The 27,859-nt window shown below is 44.9% G+C and overlaps 1 protein-coding gene across 1 annotated transcript; it reads left to right on the top strand.

Moving 5' to 3' along the window:
• The first annotated feature begins 7,817 nt into the window (after positions 1-7,817).
• On the top strand, positions 7,818-27,526 carry COMMD7 (COMM domain containing 7). The gene is made up of 9 exons (XM_086701963.1): positions 7,818-7,976; positions 14,946-14,999; positions 15,093-15,195; positions 24,559-24,615; positions 24,701-24,738; positions 25,380-25,470; positions 25,781-25,830; positions 26,209-26,257; positions 26,781-27,526. The coding sequence occupies exons 1-9, from the start codon at positions 7,893-7,895 to the stop codon at positions 26,855-26,857; spliced, it is 603 nt and encodes a 200-aa protein (XP_086558089.1). The 5' UTR covers positions 7,818-7,892; the 3' UTR covers positions 26,858-27,526.
• The last annotated feature ends 333 nt before the right edge of the window (positions 27,527-27,859 follow it).

Below are 27,859 nucleotides of genomic sequence, written 5' to 3'. Positions count from 1 at the left end.
TACCTTCAGGTCTTTGCTCAAATGACACTTTATTAAAGATGCCTTCACTCACCTGCCTATTAAAGAGCAAGCCTTCACCTTCCTCCTCCAGCACTCCCCATCTCCACTTACCATCGTCCAATGTGATATGTATTTACTTACTTATTACTGCCTGTCTACCTGACTCGAATGTAAGCTCCATGCGGGACAGCTTATTTATCTGTTTTGACCACTGCTATATTTTGTTCACTGTGCACCTAGAAGAGGGCCTAGTTCATAGTAGGTGCTCAGTAAATATGTGGGGGAGTCAGGGAACATGGGTTTGGGACTTACCTCTAGCAATGATCTTTTCTAAGGCTTGGATTCTTCCCTTTAAAAAGGCTCTCAATGTTTTCCTCGTTGTGTTGTTGTGAAATATACCATGTGTTTCCATGTTATAGAGTGCTGCCTAATTAAGAGTGAAGAGACCTTATGACTTAGGGCACTGGCTTCCAACACCAGGTCACTCAGGTTCCCTGGCCCTTCTAGTACTTGCTTCAGAAGTTTCCTGAGGGTTATACAAGAAGCCATGAGGAAAGTGCTTAACACAGTGTCTGATATAGTAATAATAACAACCGTCCTTGTTGAGGGACTGGAAAAGAAGGATTCTAGTTCCCGGGATTTGCTCTGGATCTGGACTCTGCCTCCTCTTTTGTTTTGGGATAAACAGACCTGTCCAGACCCGTCCTTATCTCCTCTGGGCAGGCCCTCTCCCTCCAAGCTTCAGGAAGTCCATATACACAGACTACAGATAACCCTGCCTGCAGGCTGGGCTTTGGAAAGTGCTTACTGAGTCATGCTGACCTGGGGAGGAGTGGGAGAAGGCAGGGTGGCAAGCCCCAAACCCTAGGGTTTCCCCCTTGGTTGTTATGTTTATGCCCACGGCCAGTCAGAGGTGGAGGACTTAGTCGCCTTAACCTCCATTCGTCTTTCAGGTCTACCCACAGATGGCTTACCCCCACGGACGCTTCACCCCCATTGAACCTGCTCACAACCTCCCCTCCTTCCTAGAATTTACCGCTTTGCAATGTCTTTGAGCGACTTTCTAAATGCAGTGGGTCTCTCCTATCAGATTGTGAGCTGCTGGGGGGAAGGGGGAAGGGGGGGCGGGGCAGTAATCTGTCTTGGTCACCACTGTGTCCCCAGCACCTAGCACAGGGCCTGGGACACAGAAAGTATTCCGTAAATACCTGCTGCCAGAATGACTGAGTGGACATTTCCATCTTTCAGATGAGAAAGATGGTCTAGAAGCGAAAGTTCCCCTGGTAACTCCTCCAAGGTTACACCCAGGCAGTGTTCTCGGCACCCTGCGGCCATTTGCATTGCAGTCCTACCTCAGGCGAGGCCAGGCATTCATTTTATAATTGTCCTGAGGAGAAAAACAAAACAGACAATAGAGATCCGAGGCCTCATTTTCTCAGGCAAAGAGATTCCAACCATGAATTTGAAATAAGGGGTGAGATTCTCCTAAGGTGGAGGCATTATCACCCCCACCCTCAAAACTAGGAACTTCCCAAGGGGCCTTTAAAAAGCAAATTTCTAAAAAGAAAAAGAAAAAAAAATACACACACATATATATGTATATATATATATGTACACACACACACATATATATATAAAATAAATGAAAAGCACATTTCTAGAAGGGACCGTTTAAAAGTCCATTGGAGCTTAGGCCAAGGGTCTTAAAAGGGCTTCACCTTTATCCTAGGAGCTCCACTTCTAAAATTTACGTCAAAGAAAAATCTTGAGATTCAGGGAGGTTTTCGAACAGGTGAGCAACGTCTTCTCTACATCCTATTCAAAAATCAGAATTGGAACTGTCCTAGAAGTCCAACAATAGAGGAATGTTTACATTAATGTGCAAGTGTAAGGATAGAAAGCTAAAAAGGAAATGACCCCTCTCCCCACAGCTTTCAGCAAGCTCAGAGCCAATTTGAAGCCTAGTCAATCAATAATCTCTCTACTGCTCCACATGTTGGTGAGTTTGCACCCTACCTGGTCCTGATTTATGTGTGTTTTTTTTTTTTTTTTTTTTTGGTTTTGGGGTTGTTGTTTTTTTTAACCCTCCTACTTGAAGTGGCTCATTTCTTCAGCCAGTAACAGCCTCCCAACAGGGGAGTTTTGTCTGGTTCACTGCTCTGTCCCAGCACCCAGCATGATTCTCAGTAAAGACATGTTGCATGAATGGACAAATATATCCACAGGGTTGACTTCAAATCTTGGGCAATTTTGCAACTCCTACCCGAATGAAAGGGGCCAACCCAGCAATTCCATTGTAAGACCCAGGAATGCCATTCATAAGATATCTGTTTGCATGGATACCTCTGTATATGAAAAGGCAAGATGCTGAAGAGTGTAGTAGTGTATGCAGGAGTCCATGGTGCGAACCAAAAATAATAACTCAGAGAAAGAAGTCTCAGCCATTCTAGAATGATCCTAAAGCACTTTGGGGAAGTTCAGATCTCAGTCCTGCCCCTAACCAGCGTGGGACCTTGGATAGCACCTTTCCTCCCTAGGCCCCAACCCCCTGCCCCCAAAAAACAAGGATAAGAGTTAAGACCTCCTGGTGGGGTTACTGAGAGGATTAAGGAAGAAAATGCAGGTAAACGCCCAACACCTCTCCCGGAGTGAGTACTCAGATATATTAGTTCAAGTAGAAATTTATTTCCCTTGTGACAGGATGGGAACAAAGATCATTTAACTTCTTTTCACTCCTTTAAAAATGTATTCTGTAAATAAGTTCAAATTGATGAAAGAGTTTCAAGAATACAAAGACTACCCATACACCCTACCCAGAGTCAACAACTGTTCATCTTTGCCATATTTGTGCTTTTAACCGCCTCTCCGGGTTTTTTTCTTGAACCATTTCATCCCTCTGTACCTTACTTTCAGCATGTAATTCTGAAGGACAAAAACATTCTCCTACATAACCAAAGTACAAAGGAAGTTGAACATTGATACGATAGGATTATCTACTTTAAAATCATCTTCAAATTTCATCAATTGTCCCCATAATGTCCTTTTTTAAATTTGTGGTTAAAAAAAAAATAAAACCTGCATAACATAAAATTTGCCATCTTAACCATTTCTAAGCATACAGTTCAGTAATGTTAAGTATATTCACGTTGTTGTGCCAATAACATATTTTATGGCAATTGCTTACCTCCATCCAAGACCACACATTGGATTTAGTTGTCTTGTCTTTTTTTTTTTTTTTTCTTTTAATCTGGAACAATTCCCCAGTATTCCTTTTTTGATGACTTTCATGACATAGGTGTTTTGAAGAGTCTAGGCCAACTATAATTTTGCATTCCGTTATGTGCTTTTATAATAAAGGAGCTAGTATTGGAGGTCTGATGAGTATAATAATAAACGGAAACATGAAAATGTCCATAGTATTTTTCTTCCCCAGTTTTTGGTAGGAGGAGGACCTGGAGTCTACCCCTTCTGTTATAAGGCCCTTGGGTGACATGCCAGATCCTAATGGTGATGGAAATGTTCTGCATCTCCTACCAGTGTTAGTATTTTGCTTTAGAAGATAGGATCTGTACGTGGAGGGAAGCTGGGTGAAGGTATAATGGATCTATTGTTTCTTACAACTGTACATAAATCTACAATTGTCACAGAATTAAAAATTTAATTTTTTAAAAATGCTTTTTGGCATTTCAGAGCAGGAAGGGTCAACCCTTCTCCCAGGAAGAACCTGGCCCTGTGGTGGAATTCCCAGCGGGAATCCTCGTGCCTGAGAAAGGACTTCTTAATGAGCTCCTTTCACTTGCAGGGGTGGGGGGAGGGCGCCTCCTTTGCCCTCCACAGGGACATTTTAAAGTGAATGAAGGGAGCAAGGTCTCTCATTAAGGCTGAAATGGGAGCTGCTGGGGGCGGGGGTTTTCTGGAAAGGAGGCCTGGCCCCAGGTCTGCATTTCCTGCGACAAAGTTATGGCATTAACGATAATCACCACTCCTGCAACCAAGAATGGACTGTGAAGGGTAACACTGGAAAGACCATTTTACCTATTATTTTCATTAACTGCCAAGTACTTAATAAAATTGAAAAATTGTAAAGCCCTAAATAGGCATCCTTGGGGATTAGTTATGAGCATTATATTCTCGCTCAGAAGAATAGTAGGCAGCATCTAATAGCGTTTATAGTTGAAGCCAAGAATGGCATTGTCTGAGATCTTGAGGTTTTTTTTTTAGAGGATTTGGAATTTTCCTCAAGGCTGAGGGAAGCTGGGTTGGAAGAAGAGCGAGATGCTCTTAAGAGCATCATCAGGGAAACTACCCCCGGATCACTGTTTAGGGTGAAATGCTAATTTCTGAGATCAGTCCTGGTCTCTCCCTACCTAGAAAATTTGGCCATTTTCTTGCTGTTTAGAACCCAGAAAGTCTGAACATAACATTCCTTGACCCTCATAGGAATTTCTCATAAATAAATCATCAGAGGTGGGGGAAAATGCTTATTGCCATATTTCTGTAAGATTAAAAAATTGGAATAATAATAACAAGCATTTGTTGAGCACCTACCATGGGCCAGTTGCTGTGCTGTTTCATGAACTTTGTCTCATTTCATTCTTTCAAGTAGGTTCTATTTTTGTCTCCATTCTTACAAATGAAAAAAGACATGGAGGCACAAAAAGCTTAGTATTTTGCCCAAGACAACATTATTAGTAAGTGAGGGAGACAGATGTGCAAATGACAGCAATAATGCAACGTGATAAACTTTAAAATAGAAACAATATGAGCGACTATACGTAGACGATGTTACGTGTTGTCCACTCGGGTGTTTCAGGTAAAGCCTAGCACATGGTAAGCATCTAAAAATGGCTGTTATTATTTATACTCCAAACTTGAATGTGCCCAGGAATCACCTGCAGATCTTGTTAAAATGCAGATCCTGAATCTGCAGCAGGTCTGGGGGTGGGGGACGGGTGCTAAGAGTCTGCATTTCTAACAAATTCCCAGATGGTGTCCATGTCATTCAAGGATCACACTTTGACTATCAGAGAGTAAATAGGTTGGGGAAGTGGGAAGCGCTGAATATTTAAAAACAAAACAAATCACAGAAACCCCAAGGACCTGTGATGTGGGAGAAAACTGGAAAGTAAGACAGTCATTGTGTTACTACAGTGTTGGACAGCAGCTTTGAGTGGATTTCTTTCCCTCTATTTTCTTTTCTTTTCTTTCTTTCTTTCTTTTGAGGGAGAGAGAGAGCACGCATGTGAAAGGGGTAGAGAGACAAGGAGAGAGAGAGAGTCCCAAGCAGACTCCGCACTGTCAGCTCAGAGCCCGAGGCAGGGCTTAAACCCAGACACTGTGAGATCATGAGGTAAGCTGAAATCACGAGTTGGATGCTTAACTGATGGAGCCACTCAGGTGTCCCCCCCTTTTGTCTATTTTCGGTCACATGGGTTAATTCAATTCCATAAATATTTATTGAGTGCTTCAGCACCAGTCACTGTGGGAGCAGAAATGAAAGAAATCCAATGGTTTCCTTAAGAATTTTTTTAAGTTAAAAATAATTTAGGGGTGCCTGGGTGGCTGGCTCAGTCAGTTAAGCATCTGACTTTGGCCCAGGTCATGATACCACGGTTTGTGAGTCGGGCTCCATGCTGACAGCTCAGAGCCTGGAGCCTGCTTCGGATTCTGTGTCTCCCTCTCTCTCTGCCCCTACCCCACTCATGCACTGTCTCTCTCTCTCTGAAATATAAATAAACATTAGGGGTGCCTGGGTGGCTCAGTCGGTTAAGCGTCCGACTTCAGCTCAGGTCATGATCTCATGGTTTGTGGGTTTGAGCCCCACATCAGGCTCTGTGCTGACAGTTCAGAGCCTGGAGCCTGCTTCAGATTCTGTGTCTCCCTCTCTGCCCCTCCCCAGCTCATGCTCTGTCTCTGTCTCAAAAATAAATAAAAACATTAATTTTTAAAAAATAAACATTAAACTTTTTTTAAATAAATAATTTAAAGAAACATACTTAAAAGCACATTTCATTGTATGTAAATTATACCTCAACAAAGTTGATTTAACACTTAAAGATATGAATAAATATCTGGGGCATACGAATAATGCTAGGGCATTATATTTACTCAGGGATATTTCTTAAAAGGTTAAAAATATTTTAATATAGGGGCGCCTGGGTGGCTCAGTCGGTTAAGCGCTGGACTTCAGCTCAGGTCACGATCTCACGGTCCGCGAGTTTGAGCCCCGCATCGGGCTCTGGGGTGATGGCTCGGAGCCTGGGGCCTGTTTCCGATTCTGTGTCTCCCTCTCTCTCTGCCCCTCCCCCGTTCATGCTGTGTCTCTCTCTGTCTCAAAAATAAATAAACGTTAAAAAAAATTAAAAAAAATATTTTAATATAAAAATTCCTGGAGGGTGAGTCAGGGGGCTTGAGTTCAGTTCCTATCTGTCCGTAACTTGAAGGTTTACTCTCTTCCAGGTAACTTGGAGTTGGACAAGTGCTCTGCATATATTTTCAAAGCACTTTGTGCTTCTTGGCATAAGTCAACAATTTCAGGCACATGTGAGTTTCCCATGTGTGTGTCTGCTATCCTGAGTAAACTCTGACTTGTCCCAAGTCAGGCACCGCATCTGGTTGCAGTGTGGTATCCCAGCACCTGTCACGGCATCTACTCCACAGTGGACACCGGATATTATCTAATGAATGAGTACATGAGTGAAATAATGACTAAAGGGGAGGTGCTTGGCCTCTAGGTAGAAGGCATTTTGTTCATACCCTTCCAGAGGGTATTTAGTACAAAGTAGAGAAGAAAGCCTGGTAGGGAAAGCCAGCCAATCCTTTCCACGGTCTCCCATTCCACGTTTCTAGGTACCACCTCCCTACCCTCAAAGTTTAGTGCAGGGATAGGTGAAGAGGCTCTTGGACTTGGGAGTCCTGTCCTAGGTTCCAGGGAGCATCTCTCAGTTTTCTTCTCTGTCCAATGGAGATCAGGGTAAAAGTTAGGTGGGGCTGTGGGAGGTCCTTGGGAAGAGACAGACTGGGGGTTAAAGTGTTTCAGGGGCTGCAGTGATTACCACTGTCATAATCTCACTTCATGGACCTGACCACCACCACCCTTCCTGGTATTATCACAGTATTAGTACTTCTTTGGGGCAGTGTCCTCCACTCCAGAGGTTCTCAAAGCGTGGTCCCTAAGTACTTGCTGGAAATCCAAGTTCTCAGGCTCCACACTAGACCCTTCCAGATGAGATGCTTTGGGGGTGGGGCCCAGCAATCTGCTTTACAACAAGACCTCCAGAAGATGCTGATGCAAGCCCAACTTTGAGACTTTACTGCTCTGCTCTGATGTAAGCTCTCCTGGGGACACTGGGCCTGCACTGTTCACTTCTCTATCCGCGGGGCCTGGCATGGTCAGCGTGCAATTAATATCTGCTGAATGCATAATAACTATCATAATGATAGCCACTAACCATTGATTGAGGGCCTCCTTTGTGCCAGGCTATGTTCTGAACGTTTTAGGAGGATTAGCTCAGTTAAGCAGCCGTCGCTGGGATCACGTTACAGATAGGGAAACTGAGGCTCAGGGAGGCCAAGGGTATTGAGGTGTTCTGGGGTCACCTAGCGGGAGATCCGGCATGGAATCCCCCGTTTCGCGGCTGGGCTCCTCCGGGCTCTCCAGGGGTCGCAGCGGCCGCACGCTCCTGCTGCCCAGCCAGGGCGTCCTGCCCCGCCCCGGGGCCCGCGCGTGTCCGCGGCTCCGCTAGTGCCCCGCCCCGAGGCCGGCCGGGGGAGGAGCGCGGCGGCGGCCGGAGGGCCCGTGGCGAAAGTGCGGCTGCGGAAGCTCGGCGAGGCGGACGGCGGCGAGGGAGGAAGCTGGGAGGCGGCGGGCGCTGCGAGGCCGGGCCGACGCCATGGGCCGCCTGCACTGCACGCAGGACCCGGTGCCCGAGGCCGTGGGCGGCGACATGCAGCAGCTGAACCAGCTGGGCGCGCAGGTGGGCCGGGCGGCCGGGGCGCGGGCCCGCGACGGTCCCGAGGGCCGAGGGAGGGGAGGGGTGTGGGCCGAGGGCCGCCCGGGGGGCGGGGAGAGTCCGGGGCGCGGTGTGGCCTTAGGGACATTCAGGGGCGGGCTAAGAGGGAAGTTGGGGTCTGAGGACAGTTAGGGGGGCCGAGGGCTCTAAGGAGGCCTTAGGGCCAGCTGAGGGGTCCCGGGGGCGTGGGGACTCAGACGTGGGACTTCCGGGAGGCGTGAGAACGGGGAGGGATCTCGGAAGAGGAATTGAGGAGAGCCTCGATGAGGCTGAAAGCATTGTGGGGAACCGAGGGAACAGACTGGGGTGTCGGGAGGCCTAGGGAGTTTGGGGAGTCGTGGAATTTGAGACGTTCAGTAGGGAGGCCAACTGGGGAGACTGAGGGTCTTTGCATCCTCTGGGAGCCCGGGGGTGGGGGTGGGGGAGCCTGGAGTAGGGGCAGGTAATCCGGGGTCGCATGTGAGTTTGGGTAATGGCCAGGCCAGGGTGGGACTGTCCTACCTCCCAATTAAGAGGAATACCTGGCAGTCCTTAAAGAAAGAAGCCATATAGTCTACACAGTGGAGGACCCCTCCCCCGCCCCCCACCTTGATAGTGGAAGTGGGGAGGCTGATTTTTGCCTGTTGGGGCAGCAAATGCCAGCCAGCCGACTTCCTGTCCTTGTGCTGGTCGGGATGCCCTTTTCAAAGCACCAAGGCAGCGAAAATAAATAGGTTAAAATGACACTTCTCACCACCATTGTAAAGGTGCATCTGTTTTCCCCCACCAAGTCTTAACTTCCCAGGAGATGGGGTTTCCTGTCCTTCATCTCAGCATCCCCTACAACCTACTGTTTTCTCCTAAAGTAATTGCAATGCCAGACATATTCTGAAGCCCCTTTGTCCAACAGAAATAAATTGCGAGCCACATGTCTAATTTTACATTTTCTAGCAGTCACATGTAAAAATTAAAAAGAAGGTGCCTGGCTGTGACTCTTGATCTCAGGATTGTGTGTTCAAGTCCCACATTGGGAGTAGAGATTACTTGACAATAAAATCTTTAATAAATAAGTAAAGAAATAAATAAACAGAAAGCTAATTTAATGTTTTCTTTAATCCAGTATATTAAAATACTATCATTTCAACATCTAATCCACATAAAAAATATCAATGGGGAATATTTTACTTTTTAGTACTAATTTTTCTGATTCTGGTGTGCGTTTCACATTTACAGCATATCTCAAATTAGACTAGCCTTTTTCTTTTTAATAGGGTTTTGAGTTTTTTTTTTCTTTATTTTAGAGAGAGAGCCCAAGCTGGGGAGAGGGGGAGAGAGAGAAAGAATGAATCTCAAGCAGGCTCCATGCTCAGCATGAGCCCAACAAAAGACTGAATCCTGCCACCCTGGGATCATGACCTGAGCTGAAATTAAGATGCTCAACCAACTGAGCCACCCAGATGTCCCTAGACTAGCCTTTTTCAGGTGTTTAATAGCTACATGTGGCTAGTGGCCACTGCTTATCATACAGCACTTCTAAGTGCTTTTATGTATATTAAGTCACTGAGTCTTTACAGACACCCTAGGCAGTAGGTTTTATTATCATCCCCATTTTACAGATTAAGGAAACTAGATCACAGAGTAGTTGAACAAAAATAGCTGTCATTTATGGAGCATGTACCATGTGGCAGGCACTGTTTTCAGTGCTTTATGTGTAGCAACTCTAAAAGGTAGGTGCTGGGGCGCCTGGGTGGCTTGGTCGGTTGGGCGTCCGACTTCAGCTCAGGTCATGATCTCACGGTCCGTGAGTTCGAGCCCCGCGTCGGGCTCTGTGCTGACAGCTCAGAGCCTGGAGCCTGTTTCAGATTCTGTGTCTCCCTCTCTCTTTGCTCCTCCCCTGTTCATGCTCTGTCTCTCTCTGTCTCAAAAATAAATAAACGTTAAAAAAAGCTTTAAAAAAAATAAAAGGTAGGTGCTGTTATAATTCCCATTTTACAGATAAGAAAAATGGTTCAGGGAAAGAAATTGACCTGTTTTTTTTTTTTAATGTTTATTTATTTACTTTTGAGAGAGAAGCAGGGGAGGGATAGAGAAAGGGAGACACAGAATCTGAAGCAGGCTCCAGGCTCTAAGCTGTCAGCACAGAACCCAACGCAGGGCTTGAACGCCTGAAACGTGAGATCATGACCCGAGCTGGAGTCTGACACTTAACCGACTGAGCCGCCCAGACACCCCAGAAATTGACCTGTTTAAGGTCAGGCACCGGGGGTGGTAGAACCCGGAATTCAGGACCTGATGCTTGATTTTAGATTCCGGGGGATTAAATATACAGAACAGAGCTTTCCAGATGTTGCTTAGCTTTTACTTGTATGTGCGGCAGGATTTTCTGGAAGACTTCCATGTGGAGAATAAAAAAGATTCTGCTGCTAAAAAACTTTTTTGAAGCGACAGGATGCTATGACGCCTAAGGTTACCTCCTCCAATTTGGTATTCATGGAAAAATATAAACCACGTCCTTTAAAATCAGAGCTTGCTTTTTACTCATTCTAACCTTAAACTATACTCTGGACCTTTAACCCTTTTCTCTTAAGTTTATTTATTAATTTTAGTAATGTCTACACCCAGTGTGGGGCTCAGACTCACAACCCCGAGAGATCAAGAAGTGCGTGCTCTTCTGGCTGAGCCAGCCAGGTGCCCCTTTACCTTGGTTTTTAACACAGAAAGCGTCTTCCTGATGAGCAAATTAGCAGAGTCCTTTCCCTGCCTTTTGTTGGGTGATCAGATTTCCCCGAGTACCCACTCTATTAGCCGAATTTATTTTGAAGTCTGAGGCCTAGATATCAAGGAGAAAAAGAATCATTGTATTAATGTGGGCATCACCATTTGTTGCTCACTCTGTGGGTATTTATCTGAATGCCCTACTGTACCCAAATAGCCACTAAACACAGTGAGGTGTGCAAAGGGTTGATGGACACAGCCTCTTATGCTGGGGAAATTTTGATCTGCTAGGGCAGGTCAGAAAGTGGAGACAAAGTGCAGTGCTGAGTTCACCTAGATACATCCTGTAATGGCTTGGACCAGTCCTAGGTAATGTGGAGCCTTGAGAATATGATTTTAAAAATCATAATTTTGGGGGCACCTGGGTGGCTCCATCGGTGAAGCGTCCAACTTTTCACTCAGGTCATGATCTCATGGTCTTTGAGTTCGAGCTCCTCAAGCTGTGCTGACAGCTCAGAGCCTGGAACCTGCTTGGGATTCTGTGTCTCCCTCTCTCTCTGTCCCTCCCCTGCTCGCGCTCTCTCTCTCTCTCTCAAAAATAAACATTAAAAAATATTTTAAAAACAAAATAAAAATAATTTTTAGCATGGTTATTTGAGAGGAAAATCAGAAAAATATAAAGAAGAATGAGGCGCCTAGGTGGCTCAGTTGGTTGAGTGTACGACTCTTGATATCAGCTCAGGTCCTAATCTTGCAGTCTTGGGATCAAGTGGAGTGTCAAATGGACTCTTGCGTGGGGAGCCTGCTTGGGATTCTCTCTCTCCCTCCCTTCCCCCATCACCCCTACTCCCACCTCCCCACTGTCCCCCTCACGTGGGCATGTGTGCACTCTCTCAAATTAAATAAATGAGCATTAGAAAAAAAAGAAATGGTCTGTAATCCTCTCATCTAGCTATAAATGAAAACAACACATGCAGTTAGAAAATTTAAACAGTATTCAAGGTATAAAGTTAAAATACCTGTTTCTCTTCTCTGCAGAAATTGACATTTTAATAGTTTCTTGTGTATCTTTGGAGAAAAAAAAAGTCTGCCTCTGCCTGTATATATATGGGTAGCCTTTAAAACATTTTCTTTTTTACACAAGAGATTAGACTAGCCTCTTTCTCTTTTGCATGATATTCTTTGAAATGCATCTACCATAATTTGTTTAACCAGCCCTCTGTTAATAGACACTTCAGTTGCTTTCAGTCTTTTGTTTTTCTGAACAGTGCTGCCGAGGAACTGCTTTGTGTAAATGTGGCTGGGTTTACCTTTGGGAACATATCTGAAGGGTGTTCTTCCTGCAATCAATTACTAGGTCAAGAGATATGAGCATTTAAACATTAGATATGACTATCAGGGCGCCCGGGTGGCTCAGTTGCTTAAGCGTCCCACTTCAGCTCAGGTAATGATCTCATGGTTCGAGCCCCACATGGGGCTCACTGCCATCAGTGTGGAGCCCACTCCAGATCCTCTGTCTCCCTCTCTCTCTGCCTTTCTCCCCACTCGCACTGTCTCTCAAAAATAAATGTTTTTTAAAAATAAATTAAAAAATAAAAATTAGATATGACTATCAAATTGCTGTCTGGAAAGGTTGCCCCAGTTTGTCCTCTCATCAGCAGTGGGAGCACATCTGTTTCCTGGCACTTACTTGCATCAGCACTGGTGTCATCATACCTTTATTTTTGAAGATTTGATAAGTAAAGCAGTGGCATTTCCTTATTTTGCTTATTTGCATTTCTCTGGAATGATCTGGAGCATCTTTCCATGTATTCGCTAGTGAGAACAGTTAAGATTTTGATTTCTCGGATGGTGATAGGCAGGTGAGCATTCCAGAGGGAGACAGCTATGCAGATACAAAAAGGCAAAGAATGAGGAAAGTGTTTAGGGAGATTTATTCAACAAATACTTAACTATGCACTTTCATTAACTAAGGTTCTGTGACCATACAAACGTATACAAGGAACCTTCTCTGCTAAGACAAGTCTTTTCTTATCAAGATTTAAAATTCTAAGTGCCCTCAGGCAAGGTTCCAAGAGGGAGCCTTAGAAGTTAAGAATCTGGGTAGGTCACTTTCTTGTTGGGAGGGTCATTGTGTCTTGGCAGAGCATTGAAGGATAAAGGAGGGTTTGGAAAAGTGGAGATAGGGATGGGGGTCAGCATGTCCTGCAGACCAGATTAAGTTGAGGCTCCCCTTGAGAGGAGACATGGGGGAATGAGGCCTCACAGGGAGGTTGAGCCTGAATGCTAGGCTGAGGCCTGGAAATAGAAAAGCTGCTGGAGGGCTTCACAGCTGCTCTCTTTCTTAAAAGGCTCAGGGTGGCAAAGGGTCAGCCAAAGATCTGATGGTCCACAGATTCACAGCTGAAAAAAAAAAAAATTAAATAAAGGAAAACTCACAGTTTGAGGACACTGTCTGAAGCTTGTCCCTGACTTTTCTTGTTTTTACTATATAGAATCAGCAGTTAGGCAAAGCTATTATCATAAATACCACAGAAAGACAACCCCTGGGTCAGCATTGGTTAAAATGTTTCCAGGGAATATCTATGAAGTTTTGAGAAGGTAGATACTTATGTGCCATTGGCTGGTGGAAATGTAAATCCATGCAACTTCTTTGCAAGGCAACTTGGCACCATTTTACACAGAATTTAAAATGCACATATTATTTGACCTAAGAAATTTTTAAAAAGTATTTTGTAGACACGTATGTCAAAAAAATATGTGGGAGGATATTCATTGCAGCATTGCAGTAACATCAACAAAGCACATGTGCACACACATGGATACACACACACACACACACACACACACACACACACACACACACTAATGTTCATCCCTAGGGAGCTAAATTATACTGTCTATGCAGTTGAATACCATGCACTTGTTAAAAGAACTGGGTAGAGGGGCACCTGACTGGCTCAGTCGGTGGAGCATGTGTCTCTTGATCTCTGGGTTGTGAGTTCAAGCCCCCTGTTGGGTGTAGAGATTACTTAAAAATAAACTCTTGGGGGGAAAAACTGGGTAGAATTATATCTACTGATAAGATCAATCTCTAAGATATAATTGAATGTAAAAAGGCAAGATGCAGTGTGTGGGTTCACTTACATCCCATTTGTATTTATTTAATTTTTTTTTAAGTTTATTTATTTATTTCGAGAGACAGAGAGGGAGTGCAAGTGGGAGAGGGGCAGAGAGAGAGGAGAGAGAGAATCCCAAGCAGGGTCCACACTCAGCACAGAGCTCAATGCAGGGTTTGAACTCATGAACAGTGACATCATGGCCTGAGACAAAGTCGAGAGTCACTTAACTGAGCCATCCAGGCTCCCCTAAAATAAAATCTTAAAAAAAAAAAAAAAAAAAAGAATAAGAGTCTGTTCTAAGACAGTGTATAAGGAAGTGTAAATTTTACTATTTTGTTATATACATAATAATATTTATTGTGGGGGAAGAAATCCAGAAAATATGGATAGAGAAAACAGAAGAAAATAAAAATCACCCAAAATCTCACTCCACAGAAATAACTGCTTTAAAAAACAAGGTAGAGGGACACCTGGGTGGCTCAGTCAGTTGAGCACCCAACTTCGACTCAGGTCATGATCTCATGGTTTGTGAGTTCAAGCCCCGCGTAAGGTTCACTGTTGTCCATGAAGAGCCCACTTCAGATCTGTCCCCCTCTCTCTGCCTCTCCCCCACTTGCGTTCTCTCTCAAAAAAAAAAAAAAAAAAAAACAAAACAGAGAAAAAGTTTATGAAGTATGTTAACATTTGAGTGGGACAGAATAAGAAATTATATATTTGGATTGGCTTATGTTTGAATAATAAGTATGTGGAAATATAAACAAAACAACTGCTATTAATCTTCCAATGATTTTCCTTCCAGGCTGTGTGTGTGTGTGTGTGTGTGTGTGTGTGTGTGTGTATTTGGACCCTTGAGAGGTGCATGTGTGTGCATACACTCACAGTCTCTCAATACATATCTCCCAGGTGTTCCACTAAGATATACAAGTATTTCAGACAATATGGTGATACTGATATATTGATACTGGGTAGTGGGTATTGTGAATATTTGAACTATAAGATGATCAGACAGGTGTCAGCACCTGTGTGTTCTCTCCAAAGGGTCTATATGTGGATGAGATGTGGGAACACTGACCCAGGAGTAGAATTTTGCTGATGTTCTGTGTTATTCTCTTCACAGCAGTTCTCAGCCTTGACAGAAGTGCTTTTCCACTTCCTAACTGAGCCAAAAGAGGTAAAGTACCTTGTGATAAGGAGAGTGCTGAGTGTGGGTCTACAGCCCTGGGATGCTTAGAAAGTGAAGGCCTGGCTTGTTCCCTCTCTGCAGGTGGAAAGGTTTCTGGCTCAGCTCTCTGAGTTTGCCACCACCAATCAGATCAGCCTTGGCCCTCTCAGAAGCATTGTGAAAAGCCTCCTTCTGGTTCCAAATGGTGAGTAGCCTCTCTTAGCAGCTGAGGCCAGAGACGTTCTTTGAACAGTGTTTCAGACCACGGAGTTGGCAAGCGTGCTTTGGGCGCTGAGCCAGTGCATTCAATGGAGAATCAGACGTGGGCGGGACTCGGTCTAGGAGGGAAGCCAGGTACACAGATCACCGCAGTAGAGTGAACTAGAGGTACAGCTAAAAGTGCAGTCTGTATCCCAGCTTCCATCCCCAAACTGCTGTCTGGTCCCCTGCACAGTGTATAGAAATCGAGAGTAGGCAGTTAGCTTCCTTTTGTGAAATTAGAGCAATCTGGCAAAATATTTTGAATTTACTGATTTTTAAAATGGAGCTTATCTATATATATTTTTAAAGATTTTATTTTTGGGGGGGTGCCTGGGTGGCTCAGTTGGTTAAGTGTCCAACTTAAGCTCAGGTCATGATCTCAGGGTTTGTGAGTTCAAGTCCCATGTCGGGCTCTGTGCTGACAGCTAGAGCCTGGAGCCTGCTTCCGATTCTGTGTCTTCCTCACTCTCTCCCTTCCCCGCTCATGCTCTGTCTCTTTCTCTCTCTCTCTCTCTCTCTCTCTCTCAAAAATAAATAAACATTAAACATCCAACGTGGGACTTGAACTCACAACCCGGAGATCAAAAGTCACATGTTCTACTGATTGAGCCAGTCAGGCAGGCACCCCATGGGCTTGTATTTTTTTTTTTAATGTGGTAAAATATGCATAACGTAAAATTTACCATTTTAACCATTTGGGGCTTATATTTTGTTTTTAATTTTTTTTTTAACGTTTATTTATTTTTGAGACAGAGACACAGCATGAACGGGGGAGGGGCAGAGAGAGAGGGAGACACAGAATCAGAAGCAGGCTCTAGGCTCCGAGCCATCAGCCCAGAGCCTGACGTGGGGCTCGAACCCGCGGACCGCGAGATCATGACCTGAGCTGAAGTCGGACGCTTAACTGACTGAGCCACCCAGGCGCCCCGGGGCTTATATTTTGTATGTGGTTTTTCATTTCAGATTTCTGGAAATTAATTTCCATTGTTTTTTTGTTTTGTTTTTTTTTTCAAAAATATTAGTCCACAGTGGATTCAAAATAGAAAAGGTCTTCCATGACAGATGGTTTCAGAGGTAGAGTTTGCCTAGAGCAATCAGGAAAAGTTTCTAGCCAGGAGGGAGGCGATCACAAAGGTTTAGCTGTAGAGATATCCATTACAGCACTGTTTTAATGGTCTAGAACAATTAGAAACCAATAGCCCAATAGTTGGAGATTAGTATAATGTGCTGTTTCTACAGGGGAACATCATGGGGGTCAAAAATTCATGTTCTGAGTTAGGTAGACGTGGGTCTGTCACTCAATGAGCAGTGTGACTTTGTCCAAGTACCCTCTGTCTCCCAACCCCAAGCAGCAGCCCCTCTCTCACGTTTTCCCCCCAGTCTGAGCTTTTTCTTGGTGTGTGGAGGGGGCTTGTTTTGAAGACTGAGATAATATAAAACATATGCTTAACATGGTACCTCAGTAAAAGGTTGCTCTAATTTTTGAAATTCTGTAATAATTTAAAAAGACGCTATCAAGGAAATGTAATGATATGGAAAATCTTTCGCAGTATAATAGTTTAATAAAAATAACAGTTTATAAAACTGTTTAATAAAAATAATAGCTTATAAAACTACCACAGTCCTACTTTTGTAACAAAAACAAAAAAGAATGTTAACTGTGACTATATTATCTGGGTGGAGGGTCAGCAGGTTGTCTTGTTTATTGTTGGCTATGTTTTGCCTAAAAAGTTGCTAGAATTTGGCAACTTAATTAAAAGTTAATTTTATGTAAAGAGAGGGGCGACATTTGAGCCCAGTCTCAAAGAATGAGTCGATGCTGACCCGGCTGAAAGTGGGTGAAACAGCATCCCCGGTTTGCACGTTTTACAAATTGGTAATGGGCTGATGTTCCCCAGGCTCTCAGCCCGGTGCTGCTGCGCTGAAAGTTGGGCGCCCTCCCATGTCTCTGTGCAGGTCCTTTCCTTTGCCTGTCATAGGTTCCTGATGTTCTGGGGGCTCGAATCAGAACCTCCCAATGTTTCCAACTGTAACATTTTCTCATCCTCTGTGTGTGTGATTCTCGCATTTTTTGCTCTCGTGGCGGGTTAAAGGCACGTGAACCAAAGGCTGTAGGAGAATGTGCAGTCTTTTGTAACGCGGGCATACGTTTTTCATTGCACACCTACAACAGTGCGGAGCTGTTGGAGAGTCAGAAGGGAAAGATCCCCTTTGACCCTCATGCTGCTCTTGTCTGCAGACACCATCACAATTTAATTTTGCTGTGTATCCTTTTATATTTTCACACGCGTGTGCATTCATGTTCTGTTTGCCGTAAATGGTGGTAAACCATAAAAGTGCTCGTGCAGCTTGTATTTTGTCATACCTGTTACGTCATGGGGACCTGTCCATGTGAACCTCATTCTTCTCAGGGCTGTATGTGCCATGGACTGGATGTATCTTTTAACCATCTGTCTCCTGTGGCCGGACATTTTAGTTCTAGCCCTTCACTCTTAGAAACAGTGCCGTGGTGAACATCCTCAGGACATTGTGCCCTCCCGAGTGTGAGCGTTAGGATAGCTGCCCAGCATGCAGATCTTCTTTCTCATTCTCTAGCCTACATCTGTGGGAGTGGGTTTGTCTGCAGGTGGGGACCTGTCCACCCAACAGCTGTTGTGGACACTGATTTTTCAGGAGACCTCTGTCTTCTGGCGTCCCTGCCTCCCTCCTTTGCTGTCTTCCTTAGCTCTGCTCCCCATGCCCCTCAGCCCTGTCAGACTGCCTTCACCCCTCCCCAGCCCGGGAACTCCCACCAGAAAGCCTTCCTAAACCACTTCAGTCTGCAGTGACCTCCCTTCCTCTCAGCTCCCGAGAGATGGTGTTTATCTACAGTTACCATTTTGGGCCACAGTCACTTACAGTTTTCTATTGTTCATGCTGTTTTACATGTGTCTGTTTTGTGGCTTCGACAGAGAGCTTGTTCTTTGAAGTCAGAGGAAGATCTCGTACTTCTTTCCTGAGCCAAGGTTACAAGTAAAGTGATGACACGAAGCGATGCTCAGTATATGCTGCGCGAGTTGAACTGAACTTGGGGGATCCTGTCGCCTCCCAGGGGATGTCGGGCGTACGTTTTTCAGGCAAGATTGGTTGTCATTGTTTACAGCAGATCATTTTCTATAGGTGCAGAGAACCCCAAGGAACTCAGCATACCAATCAAGAGATGGACTTTGCAGTCTCACGTGGATTTGAGGGTCGATCACATCACCTATGTAGCTATTCAGCCTTGGGCAAATCAGCCTCAGTTTCACATCTGAAAAATGGAGCGATAAGAGCAGTTTATGGTGGTGGCATTAGGAACGAATGAGTTAATATATGCAAAGCACTTAATTCGGTGCTTGCTAAGCTTCGCTTTATGTATTGTAGTTGATTTCAGTCCTATGACTCCTCAGACTATGAGGACTGAGCAGCTGAGAGTGTAACTTATAAGACACTTGTCCTTTTCCTCAGCCCGGAATAAGTCCTTAGTCCTTCGTGCCTTCTTGCGGCAGTGGCGTCTCCAACGGGGCTCTTCCGTCCCAGGTTCCAGCCTGGCCTGGAGTACGGTCTGCAGCACAGCGGGGGTCACGCTGCACCTCTGAACTATTTGCTTCACATGATGACATCTGTAGCCCTCAGAGTGACGTTCAAGGCCTTTCTCAATCTCATCTGAAATACAGGGGCCTCGAGGTCCTCACCTCCTTCCTCATCCCAGGCCTGCCTTGCAGTAAGACCTCCTTGTTAGAGCTGGAGGAGCCTCAACCCTCCAGATCAGTTGTCTCCAACTTGGTGTTTTCATCCAGAAAAGGCTTATGTGGTCAGCTAGAAGCAGGAAATACTGTCCCCTCCTGCTCCCCCAGCCTTGGAACCTTGAAGAGACACACACATTAACATATCTTGGGCTCTGAAAAGTCCTGCAATAAAGAAACCTGCTTATCCGGTATCTGAGAAACAGTTAACCATGAAACCCTCCTTTTCCTTCTCCTCCTCCTCCTCCTCCTCCTCCTCCTCCTTGTAGGGGGAGGGTCAAGTAAAACCTTTTTGTAAAGGCTGATCTGGTCTAATCTTTGTCTTGTAGATAGAGACAGAGCCCTAGAGAGAAGACAGTGACTTGCTTAGGATCTTACAGTAGAAAAGCTGGGGCTACTACCTCCCTTGGTTGGTGTAAAGCCCAGTGGTTTGTGTGTGTGTGTGTTTTAATGTTTTTCTTTTACTAACTAGTGTGTATTTCTTAAAAAAACACCTGACTTCAGGGACACCTGGGTGGCTCATTCGGTTAGGTGTCTGACTTCAGCGCAGGTCATGACTTTGCAGTTTGTGAGTTGGAGCTCATGGAGCGTCGGGCTCCATGCTGACAGCTCAGAGCCTGGAGCCTGCTTTGGATTCTGTGTCTCCCTCTCTCTGCCCCTTGCCCGCTCACGCTCTGTCTCTCTCTCTCTCAAAAATAACTGAACATTAAAAAAATTTTTAAAAAAACACCTGACTTCAATAGTTATCAGCCCATAGCCAGACTGTTTCATGTACAACCCGTCCACTTCTCACTGCTCTCCAAACTGGATTATTTTAAAGCAAGTCTCAGGTCATATCATTTCATTTCTGAATACCTGATTACCATCTCTAAAAAATAAATTTTTCCCCCTTATCAAACCACAGTGCCATTATCTAAAATTAAAATATGCAGTCAGTGTTCTAGTGTCCCCATTGTCTCACATTTTATTTGTCTATAGTTGGTTGCTTCCATCAGGATCCAGGGAAGGCCCGCATTGCATTTGGTTGCTGGATGTCCCCTCGTATGCTTACTTGTCACCACAGCTACTTAACAGCTTTGAGATCTTGAGCCGAGTTACTGAACCTCTCTGAAAATCTGTTTTCTTCAGAAAACAGAGCTCCTAATAGTAGCTCATATATCATTATATGAATAAAGATAATAACTGTAAAATCCTTCAATAAGCAGTGGCCGCACTGTTGCTAATATTATGATTGTTGTTATCATTACGAGTTGTCTCCCAGACACAGGGAGCTCCCAGATTACAGATTACTTGGCTGTAGGGCTACTACTGAAGTCTGGTTTTATTTTTTTATTAAAAAAAAAATTTTTTTTTTACTTTTTTTGTTTTTTACTTTTATTTTAAAATTTTTGAGAGACAGAGAGAGACAGAGCATGAATGGGGAAGGAGCAGAGAGAGAGGGAGACACAGAACTTGAAGCAGGCTCCAGGCTCTGAGCTGTCCACACAGAGCCTGATGCGGGGCTCGAACTCATAGACCACGAGATCATGACCTGGGCTGAAGTCAGACATTTAACCGACTGAGCCACCCAAGTGCCCCTATTAAGAAAAAAATTTTGGGGCGCCTGGGTGGCGCAGTCGGTTAAGCGTCCGACTTCAGCCAGGTCACGATCTCGCGGTCCGGGAGTTCGAGCCCCGTGTCAGGCTCTGGGCTGATGGCTCAGAGCCTGGAGCCTGCTTCCGATTCTGTGTCTCCCTCTCTCTCTGCCCCTCCCCCGTTCATGCTCTGTCTCTCTCTGTCCCAAAAATAAATAAACGTTGAAAAAAAAATTAAAAAAAAAAAGAAAAAAATTTTTAATGTTTACTAATTTTTGAGAGAGACACAAAGTGTGAATGGGGGAGGGACAGAGAGAGAGGGAGATACAGAATCTGAAGCAGCCTCCAGGCTCTGAGCTGTCAGCACAGAGCCCAATGCAGGGCTCGAACTCACGAACTGTGAGATGGTGACCTGAGCCAAAGTCAGATGCGCAACTGACTGGGCCACCCAGGCACCCCAAAGCCTGGTTTTATTTTAATACGTAGCAAGATATGTGGCCCTTGTGGACACTCAGTAACTGTTTTTTTTTTTTAGGAAAAGTTGATAACTCCCCTTCATTTCTCCCAAAGGAGTTCTTTCTGGCTGGGCAAAAATAGAGTAATCAACAATGAACAATAGTCACAAATGGTATTAAACAGCTGTAGAACTAAGTTCCCCAGGACTCCCAACCTCACTTCCCTCTATTACTTCTTTCTATGGCACGTTTTAGTCATATTCTATATGGCTTTCTTACTTGTTACATTATTGTTGTGGTCTTTCTCTTCCTGATAGACTGTAAGCCTCACAACCGCAGACATTGATGTTTGCCAGCATCTAGCATCGTGCTGGCACTAGTAGGTGCTCAGTAAATGCATGCACAGTGACTATGACTTCTGTCCTTCCGTGAACTTCAGGGAAGTGGATTCAGCTGGTCAGCCTCCAGGGTCAGTGATGGCTCACTAAATGTGGCTTACCATCATCTCCCATCTGCTTCCTTCTCCTGGAGTTTTAACCAAGGCTTAGTTCTTTTCCTTGAGTTTCCTTTATTACACAGAATAAGCCTATGTAGATTTTTGGCTAGTAGAACAATTCACTAATTTCCCAACTGTTTCCTGGCAAAACTGAAACTGTCCCCCTGGACATACACTTCTGTGTTGTCCCCCATACTGTTTGATGGCAATAAGGGTTTACCAAGGCAACTGTTCCAGTGACAATTGGTGCTCAAGGATTTTATAAACCATCTCAGATGGTTATATGTGTGGTTTTTTTAATGTTTATTTTTGAAAGCGAGAAAGAGTGTGAATGGGGGGAGGGAAGAGAGAGAGGGAGACACAGAATCCGAAGCAGCCTCCAAGCTCTGGACACAGAGCCCGACGTGGGGCTTGAACTCATGAACTGTGAGATCATGACCTTGAGGCGAAGTCGGACGCTTAACCGACTGAGCCACCCAGGCGCCCCTGGTTAGATGTGTTTAAAGATGGACATTCTCAGATTTCCCCAAGTGGCATGTTCTGGGGACTCCAGCTCTGGATTTACAGTTTTCTTTCTGTCTGACATAGAGTCAAGGCTTCAGGCCTGTCTTGTGCTTAGGACAAAGGTATCACCAAAGGAGAAAGCTGAAAAAGAAGTTAAGAGCTATAGTCAACAATTCTGTATTATAAACTTCAAAATTGCTCAGAGGCTAGATCTTAGAGTTTCTAACCACAGAAGGGAAATGATAATTATGTGATGTGATAGAGGTATTAGTTAATGCTACAGTGACAGTCATATTGCCATATATGAATGTATCAAAATCAACAGATTGTACACCTTTAACTTACACAACGTTATAGGTCAATTATATCTTAATAAAAAGAAAGGAAGATTCATTAAGGGCTTGAGGCCTAGCATGATGCAAATATATATAGGTGTGTGTGTGTGTGTGTGTGTGTGTGTGTGTGTGTGTGTGTACGCACACATGTATATATTTTTTAAGATTTTTTATTTAAATTTTTTTGAATGTTTATTTTGAGAGAGAGAGAGAGAGAGTAGAGAGAGAGAGAGAGAGAGAGAGAGTACATGCAGGGAAGGAGCAGAAAGAGAGGGAGAGAATCCCAAGCAGGCTCTGAGCTGTCAGCGCAGAGCCTGATGCGGGGCCCCATCTCATGAACTGGAAAATCATGACCCGAGCGGAAACCATGAGTCAGATGCTTAACCCACTGAGCAGCCACCCAGGTGCCCTGCAAATATATTTTTAAAGTATGACGTGGGCCACAACAGTGGGCACAACGGACCAAGTCTTTAGTCTCATCAAACAGACATTCTAGTGGAAAAATTGACAATAAATATGTAACATGAAACTGGGTGGTTATAAATGCAATGCAGAAAAGCGTAGCAGTAGGAGGGTGCCAGTGAAGAGCGGCTCCGCCTGAAATGGAGGGGGGATGTTCAGGGAGAGGCTGGAATGACTGTGTGCAGATTTGAGGAGGAGTGTCCCCAGCAGAGGGAACTCCAAAGGCAAATGCCAGGAGGTAGGAACCTGCCTGGCATGTTGTAGAAAAAGCTGAGTGAGCAAGGGAGAGAAGAGCTTAGGGGTTCTAGAGGTGGCCGGCCGCTGCCACACGTGTATTTCAGTGCACTTTCGGGAGTGTATCTGTTGGGTGACTTCTTGGCAGTGCAGTTGTTGACTATGTGCCTTTGCCAGATTTTCTCCCCCAAAGCTTAATCTTTCTGATCTTTAGTTTTCCTGGTAAATTAAAGGCTTCGATAGCAATCCCCCACTTCAGACTACCTTGGGATCATCAAGCAAAATATTGGATTTGAGCTAGGTATACACTAAGGGGCTGTACATGTGGTAGTTATGAATTAATTGAATTGGCTAGGAAGTGGCCTTTTTCTAGGGCCTTTATGGCCAGGGTTTCCTGGTGTCTTGCCTTTTTTATTTCCCTATGGCTTCCTTGCTCAGTCTGATTTTGACGATAAAAGATTTCCTCCCTTTGTTTACATGGTTTATTTTGCAGCGGACAGGCTTTAGGATTGTTTTTCTGGAGTGAGATGGGGGTGGGGAGTTGGGTTTAGGGTATTACTTCAGGGCCCTCCCTGGATGGTGGTGGATATCTTCTTATTCTTTAATTAGTCATCTTCTGGAAGACTAAGAAGTGGAAAATTTTAAAGTGGTTTCCAAATTGTGACTCTAGGCTGTAGTCTGAGGTTAAACACTGAGAAGCCCAGGTTGCTGGCGACACTTTGTTTTCAGGAATTGGAGCTCGCAAGCAGAACAAAGCAGCCCCCACAGGGGAGTGATCGCAGGGCTTGTGAGGAGCTTTGCCCAGCCCCTCTGGAAGTAACTTGTGAATCATAGAGGCCCAACTGTTTAGTCCATCTTGGTTTACGTCCTGAAAGCAGGTTCTCTATGGCAGCACTGGCCAGTGCAACTATCTAGGTAGATGGAGATGGTCTCTGATCTGTGCTGTCCAGTACCATGGCCACTGAACCCACGTGGCTGTCAAGGACTCAGAACAGCTAGTGCAACTGAGGAACAGAATTTTAAATTTTGTTTAGTTTTAATTAATTAAAACCTAAGAGAGTGCTGGGAGAAAGAAAGAAAGAAACTTTAAATAGCCACACATCTTTATGGTTACGTATTGCTCAGCACAGTTCTAGGCTGTTGCCCTTACGCCCAGCCTGACGTCGAGCTCCCCAATGTTGCCCCAGGAATATGAGGCCTTATTCTTGCCTCTGATCAGGGACCCCCCAGCCCCAAGTCCATAAAGTCCTTTCTGTTGTCTCTAGCTTCCTTCGTACTTTCTGGAGGGGTGAACACCCGTGTTGTACAATAAATAGAACCTGCTGTCACGTTCTCCAGTCATTTCCTTTCTGCATCTTCTGCAGCTGGGTTGAGATCTTCCTGGAACCCGCCACATCTTTGTGTATCCCTTTTGCCCGTTGATGCCTACTGCCAATTGATTACTGATTTGTCCTTTTTAACTGCTTTCTCCCCTGTTTCCCAGGTGCCTTGAAGAAGAGTCTCACAGCTGATCAGGTCCGGGCTGATTTCATAACTCTGGGTAGGTCATCACCGAGGGAGGTTGCTCAGGGTGACAGGCCCAGTGGCTCTTTATGATGTTAAAATCTCCTTCTCTTCTCTTATAGGTCTTAGTGAGGAGAAAGCCACTTACTTTTCTGAAAAGGTATCATAATTCCTCTTAATCAAGGTTAATTAAGATTGTTTGCTTTTATTTCATGAATAGAAACAAATGAGAAATGCCGACTAAGGAGAAACCACTCATCATTATGTGTTATTTCCCCAGCTTACTGGTTTTCATTTGATTTCATGCAAATAACATACATACAGCATTTAAACGGCACTATTTGGTGCATCTCTAATTTTTTGCCTCTGATTTGTCTGACTTTAATTGTCATACAGTTTTTGTTCCAATTTGGAACAAATCTTGGAATGAAAGAAAACATTTAGGGGCACCTGGGTGGCTCAGTTGGTTGAGTTTCCGACTTCAGCTCAGGTCATGATCTCGTGGTTGGTGAGTTCGAGCCCTGTGTCGGCTCTCTCCTGTCAGCATGGAGCCTGCTTTGGATCCTCTGTCCCCCTCTGCCTCTCAAAAGTAAATAAAACATTAAAAGAAGAAAAACATTTATATCGTCTTCTGCCCCTCTTTGCTTCCCACATCCCCCAGATCTGTGCCTATAGGCCAGGCCCTTAGTTCTGCATTCTTCGCCTTGTCTGTATAAATAAATACATTGCCGTGTTGGGGCCAGAATGAAGAAGGGGGATTTTCCCCATTGTTATGACTTTGGCTTTTTGCTTTTGTTTCAGTGGAAGCAGAATGCCCCCACCCTTGCTCGATGGGCCATAGGACAGACTCTGATGATTAACCAGCTTATAGATATGGAGTGGAAATTTGGAGGTAACTAGTTAGAGCCAGTCCTGGGTCATTTGGGGGATGTAGGGCGGGGGTGCAGAGGCTTTCAGATAGCTTCCAGGGGGAGGACAGGTCCTCAGTCCTCAAAGACGATTGGGGCCAGCAGCGGCTGCTCTGTGTTGCCACTGGGCATCTGTTTCTATCCATGGCTCTCAGTAAGTTGACTTCCTGAAGAGCACATTTTGCTGTCCTCATACTCGTCCCCACACGGCTTCTGCTGGACGGCCTGCAAGATTGGGGTGTTCAGAGTCCGTTGTCAACCCATCACTTATTACTTTTCTCTTTTGTGTCACAGTGACATCCGGGAGCAGTGAACTGGAAAAAGTGGGAAGTATTTTTTTACAAGTAAGTTTCCTGATCTGTGAAAATGGGTAGATTTTTGACTTGGTTAATAATTATAAAATCGACATTGGATTTTTTTTAATACCCAGTTTGGATGTGGAGGTCCTGTGTATCTCCGAGCAGTATTGTCAGCCAAAAATGTGGCCACTGACACGCCTACTCTCGGATTAATAGGATCCTGACATTGTTCTTAAAAGCTCGATTGTTCTGTAATCATGCAAATTGTTAGAAGTTTCAGTGATAGACGCCCAGACCGCTCCCGTCCTACTCTCAAGTCCGAAGCTGGATGCTTTGATATTTAAGTGGAAGGATTTCAAGAATTTCTTTGCCTAGTTGTCATCATTTTAATTTCAGCTTTTTATTTCTTCTTTTTTTAATCAGTTAAAGTTGGTGGTTAAGAAAGGAAATCAAACTGAAAACTTGTACATAGGTGAGTCCGAATTCCCATTTGAGCCTTTTCACTCTTCCCGCGTTCTCCTCAGTCTGTGGGCTCGTGAAGCACCACAAATCATTTCTTCTAGCACAAAGTCATAACCGAGCTGTGGAGGAGCCATTCCGCTGCCTCTCCTCTCGTAAATAATAAGCCGTCGGCAGGTTGGAGACCCCACAGTTGAAGGGCCTCTTTGAAAAAGGGAAAGCGCAGGGAGAAGGGACGGCAAGACTGAAGAGCAAGCAGCCCTTGCTGCAGAAGTCGCGTTGAGCGTCCTGACTAATGTCCTTTCATCTCTTTGTGCTGTGGAGTTAGGCCGCTTTTAAATTCTGTATGGAGCCCAGAGAACCCTTCTCTGCTCAAGGCTCTCAGTTCTTTATTACGGTCAATTACCCATCAAGAGCTGCTTAGATGTACTAAGTCAAAAAAGAAACAGAAAAAACTCTTTCGGTGGAAATTCGTTTTCTCGGATGATTCTGTGGAGTTGGAAACATGTACCTGAAGCTGAATTTTCTCTCCCCAGAATTAACCTTGCCCCAGTTCTACAGCTTCCTGCACGAGATGGAGCGGGTCAGAGCCAGCATGGAGTGTTTCAGCTGATGTCTGGCCCCCTTCCCTGCCCCCTCCCCTTCCATGGGTGGCTGCTCTGAGAGGCGCCTCACCCACAGGCCTGTGGGGTGCTGATAACAGCCCTGCTTGCTTCTCGGGAGCCCAGGTGCAAAGGTTTCTGGAAAACAACAGGATTAAGTACTTAAAGAGCCCTACACGATTACTCTGTGAATCCTTTGTGAAGGGAACCTCCAGCACCTATATCTCCCAGGACACTTTTTAGGTATTCAGACAGGCTATTGCTTCTCAGATTCAGGGGAGGAAATAAGTTGTCACTTCCCCATCAAAGTTTCAGAGTAAACAGATGGTGCCATCACTCAAGATGCCCGCTGATCACCCTCCCCTCCAAAAAGCAAGGGCTTATTTATGGCTGAGGAAGAGGCAGACTCGATGGCTGACACACGTGGGGAGCCCCAGCAATCTGTGCGCGCCCTGCCTCGGTGGTGGTGGCGGTGGTGGTGGTGCATGGCTAATCAGTTTTGAACGGGGCACCTGTGTATAAATACTTGCTTCGTCTGCTCAGAAAAGAACCGAGGCCAACCTCTGTCCTCGTTTCGGGTTGTGCCCTATTGTGTTGTACTGAGGCTATTTTAGCTTGTTTTGGTTCAGGCTGACCTTCTCTGTTGGTTAGATGTTGAATAAAAAAGGTTCTGAAGAAAAGGTGTGAATCCAGTTGTCTCTGTGCATGGATGAAAGAGTCATCTGCCTCGCAGAACACTGTTGCTCTAATCTGCAACGCTTATTTTCCCGGTTTTGGGGAAGGCCCTGCGTCTTCTGTGAAACTGTCGTCCAAAGTTGGAATCTGTAAGAGCAGTTCAGGGGAGATTCAGGTTAAAAACATTACAAAGATCGTAGCGTACGAATGCTTTGTGTTCCCCTGACTCTGGGCCCCCACCTCGTATGTGATTTCTCCCCTCCTGCCTCATCCCTCCTCCTCGGGAATTTTTTAAATTGAGCATAGATGATACATGGCCGTGATCGTGTAGTGGTTAG

This window comes from Puma concolor, chromosome A3 (genome assembly GCF_028749965.1).
Source record: "Puma concolor isolate L17-30 chromosome A3, mPumCon1.1.hap2, whole genome shotgun sequence".
NCBI classification, from domain to species: Eukaryota; Metazoa; Chordata; class Mammalia; order Carnivora; family Felidae; genus Puma; species Puma concolor.
This window is presented reverse-complemented; position numbering and strand designations above follow the sequence as displayed.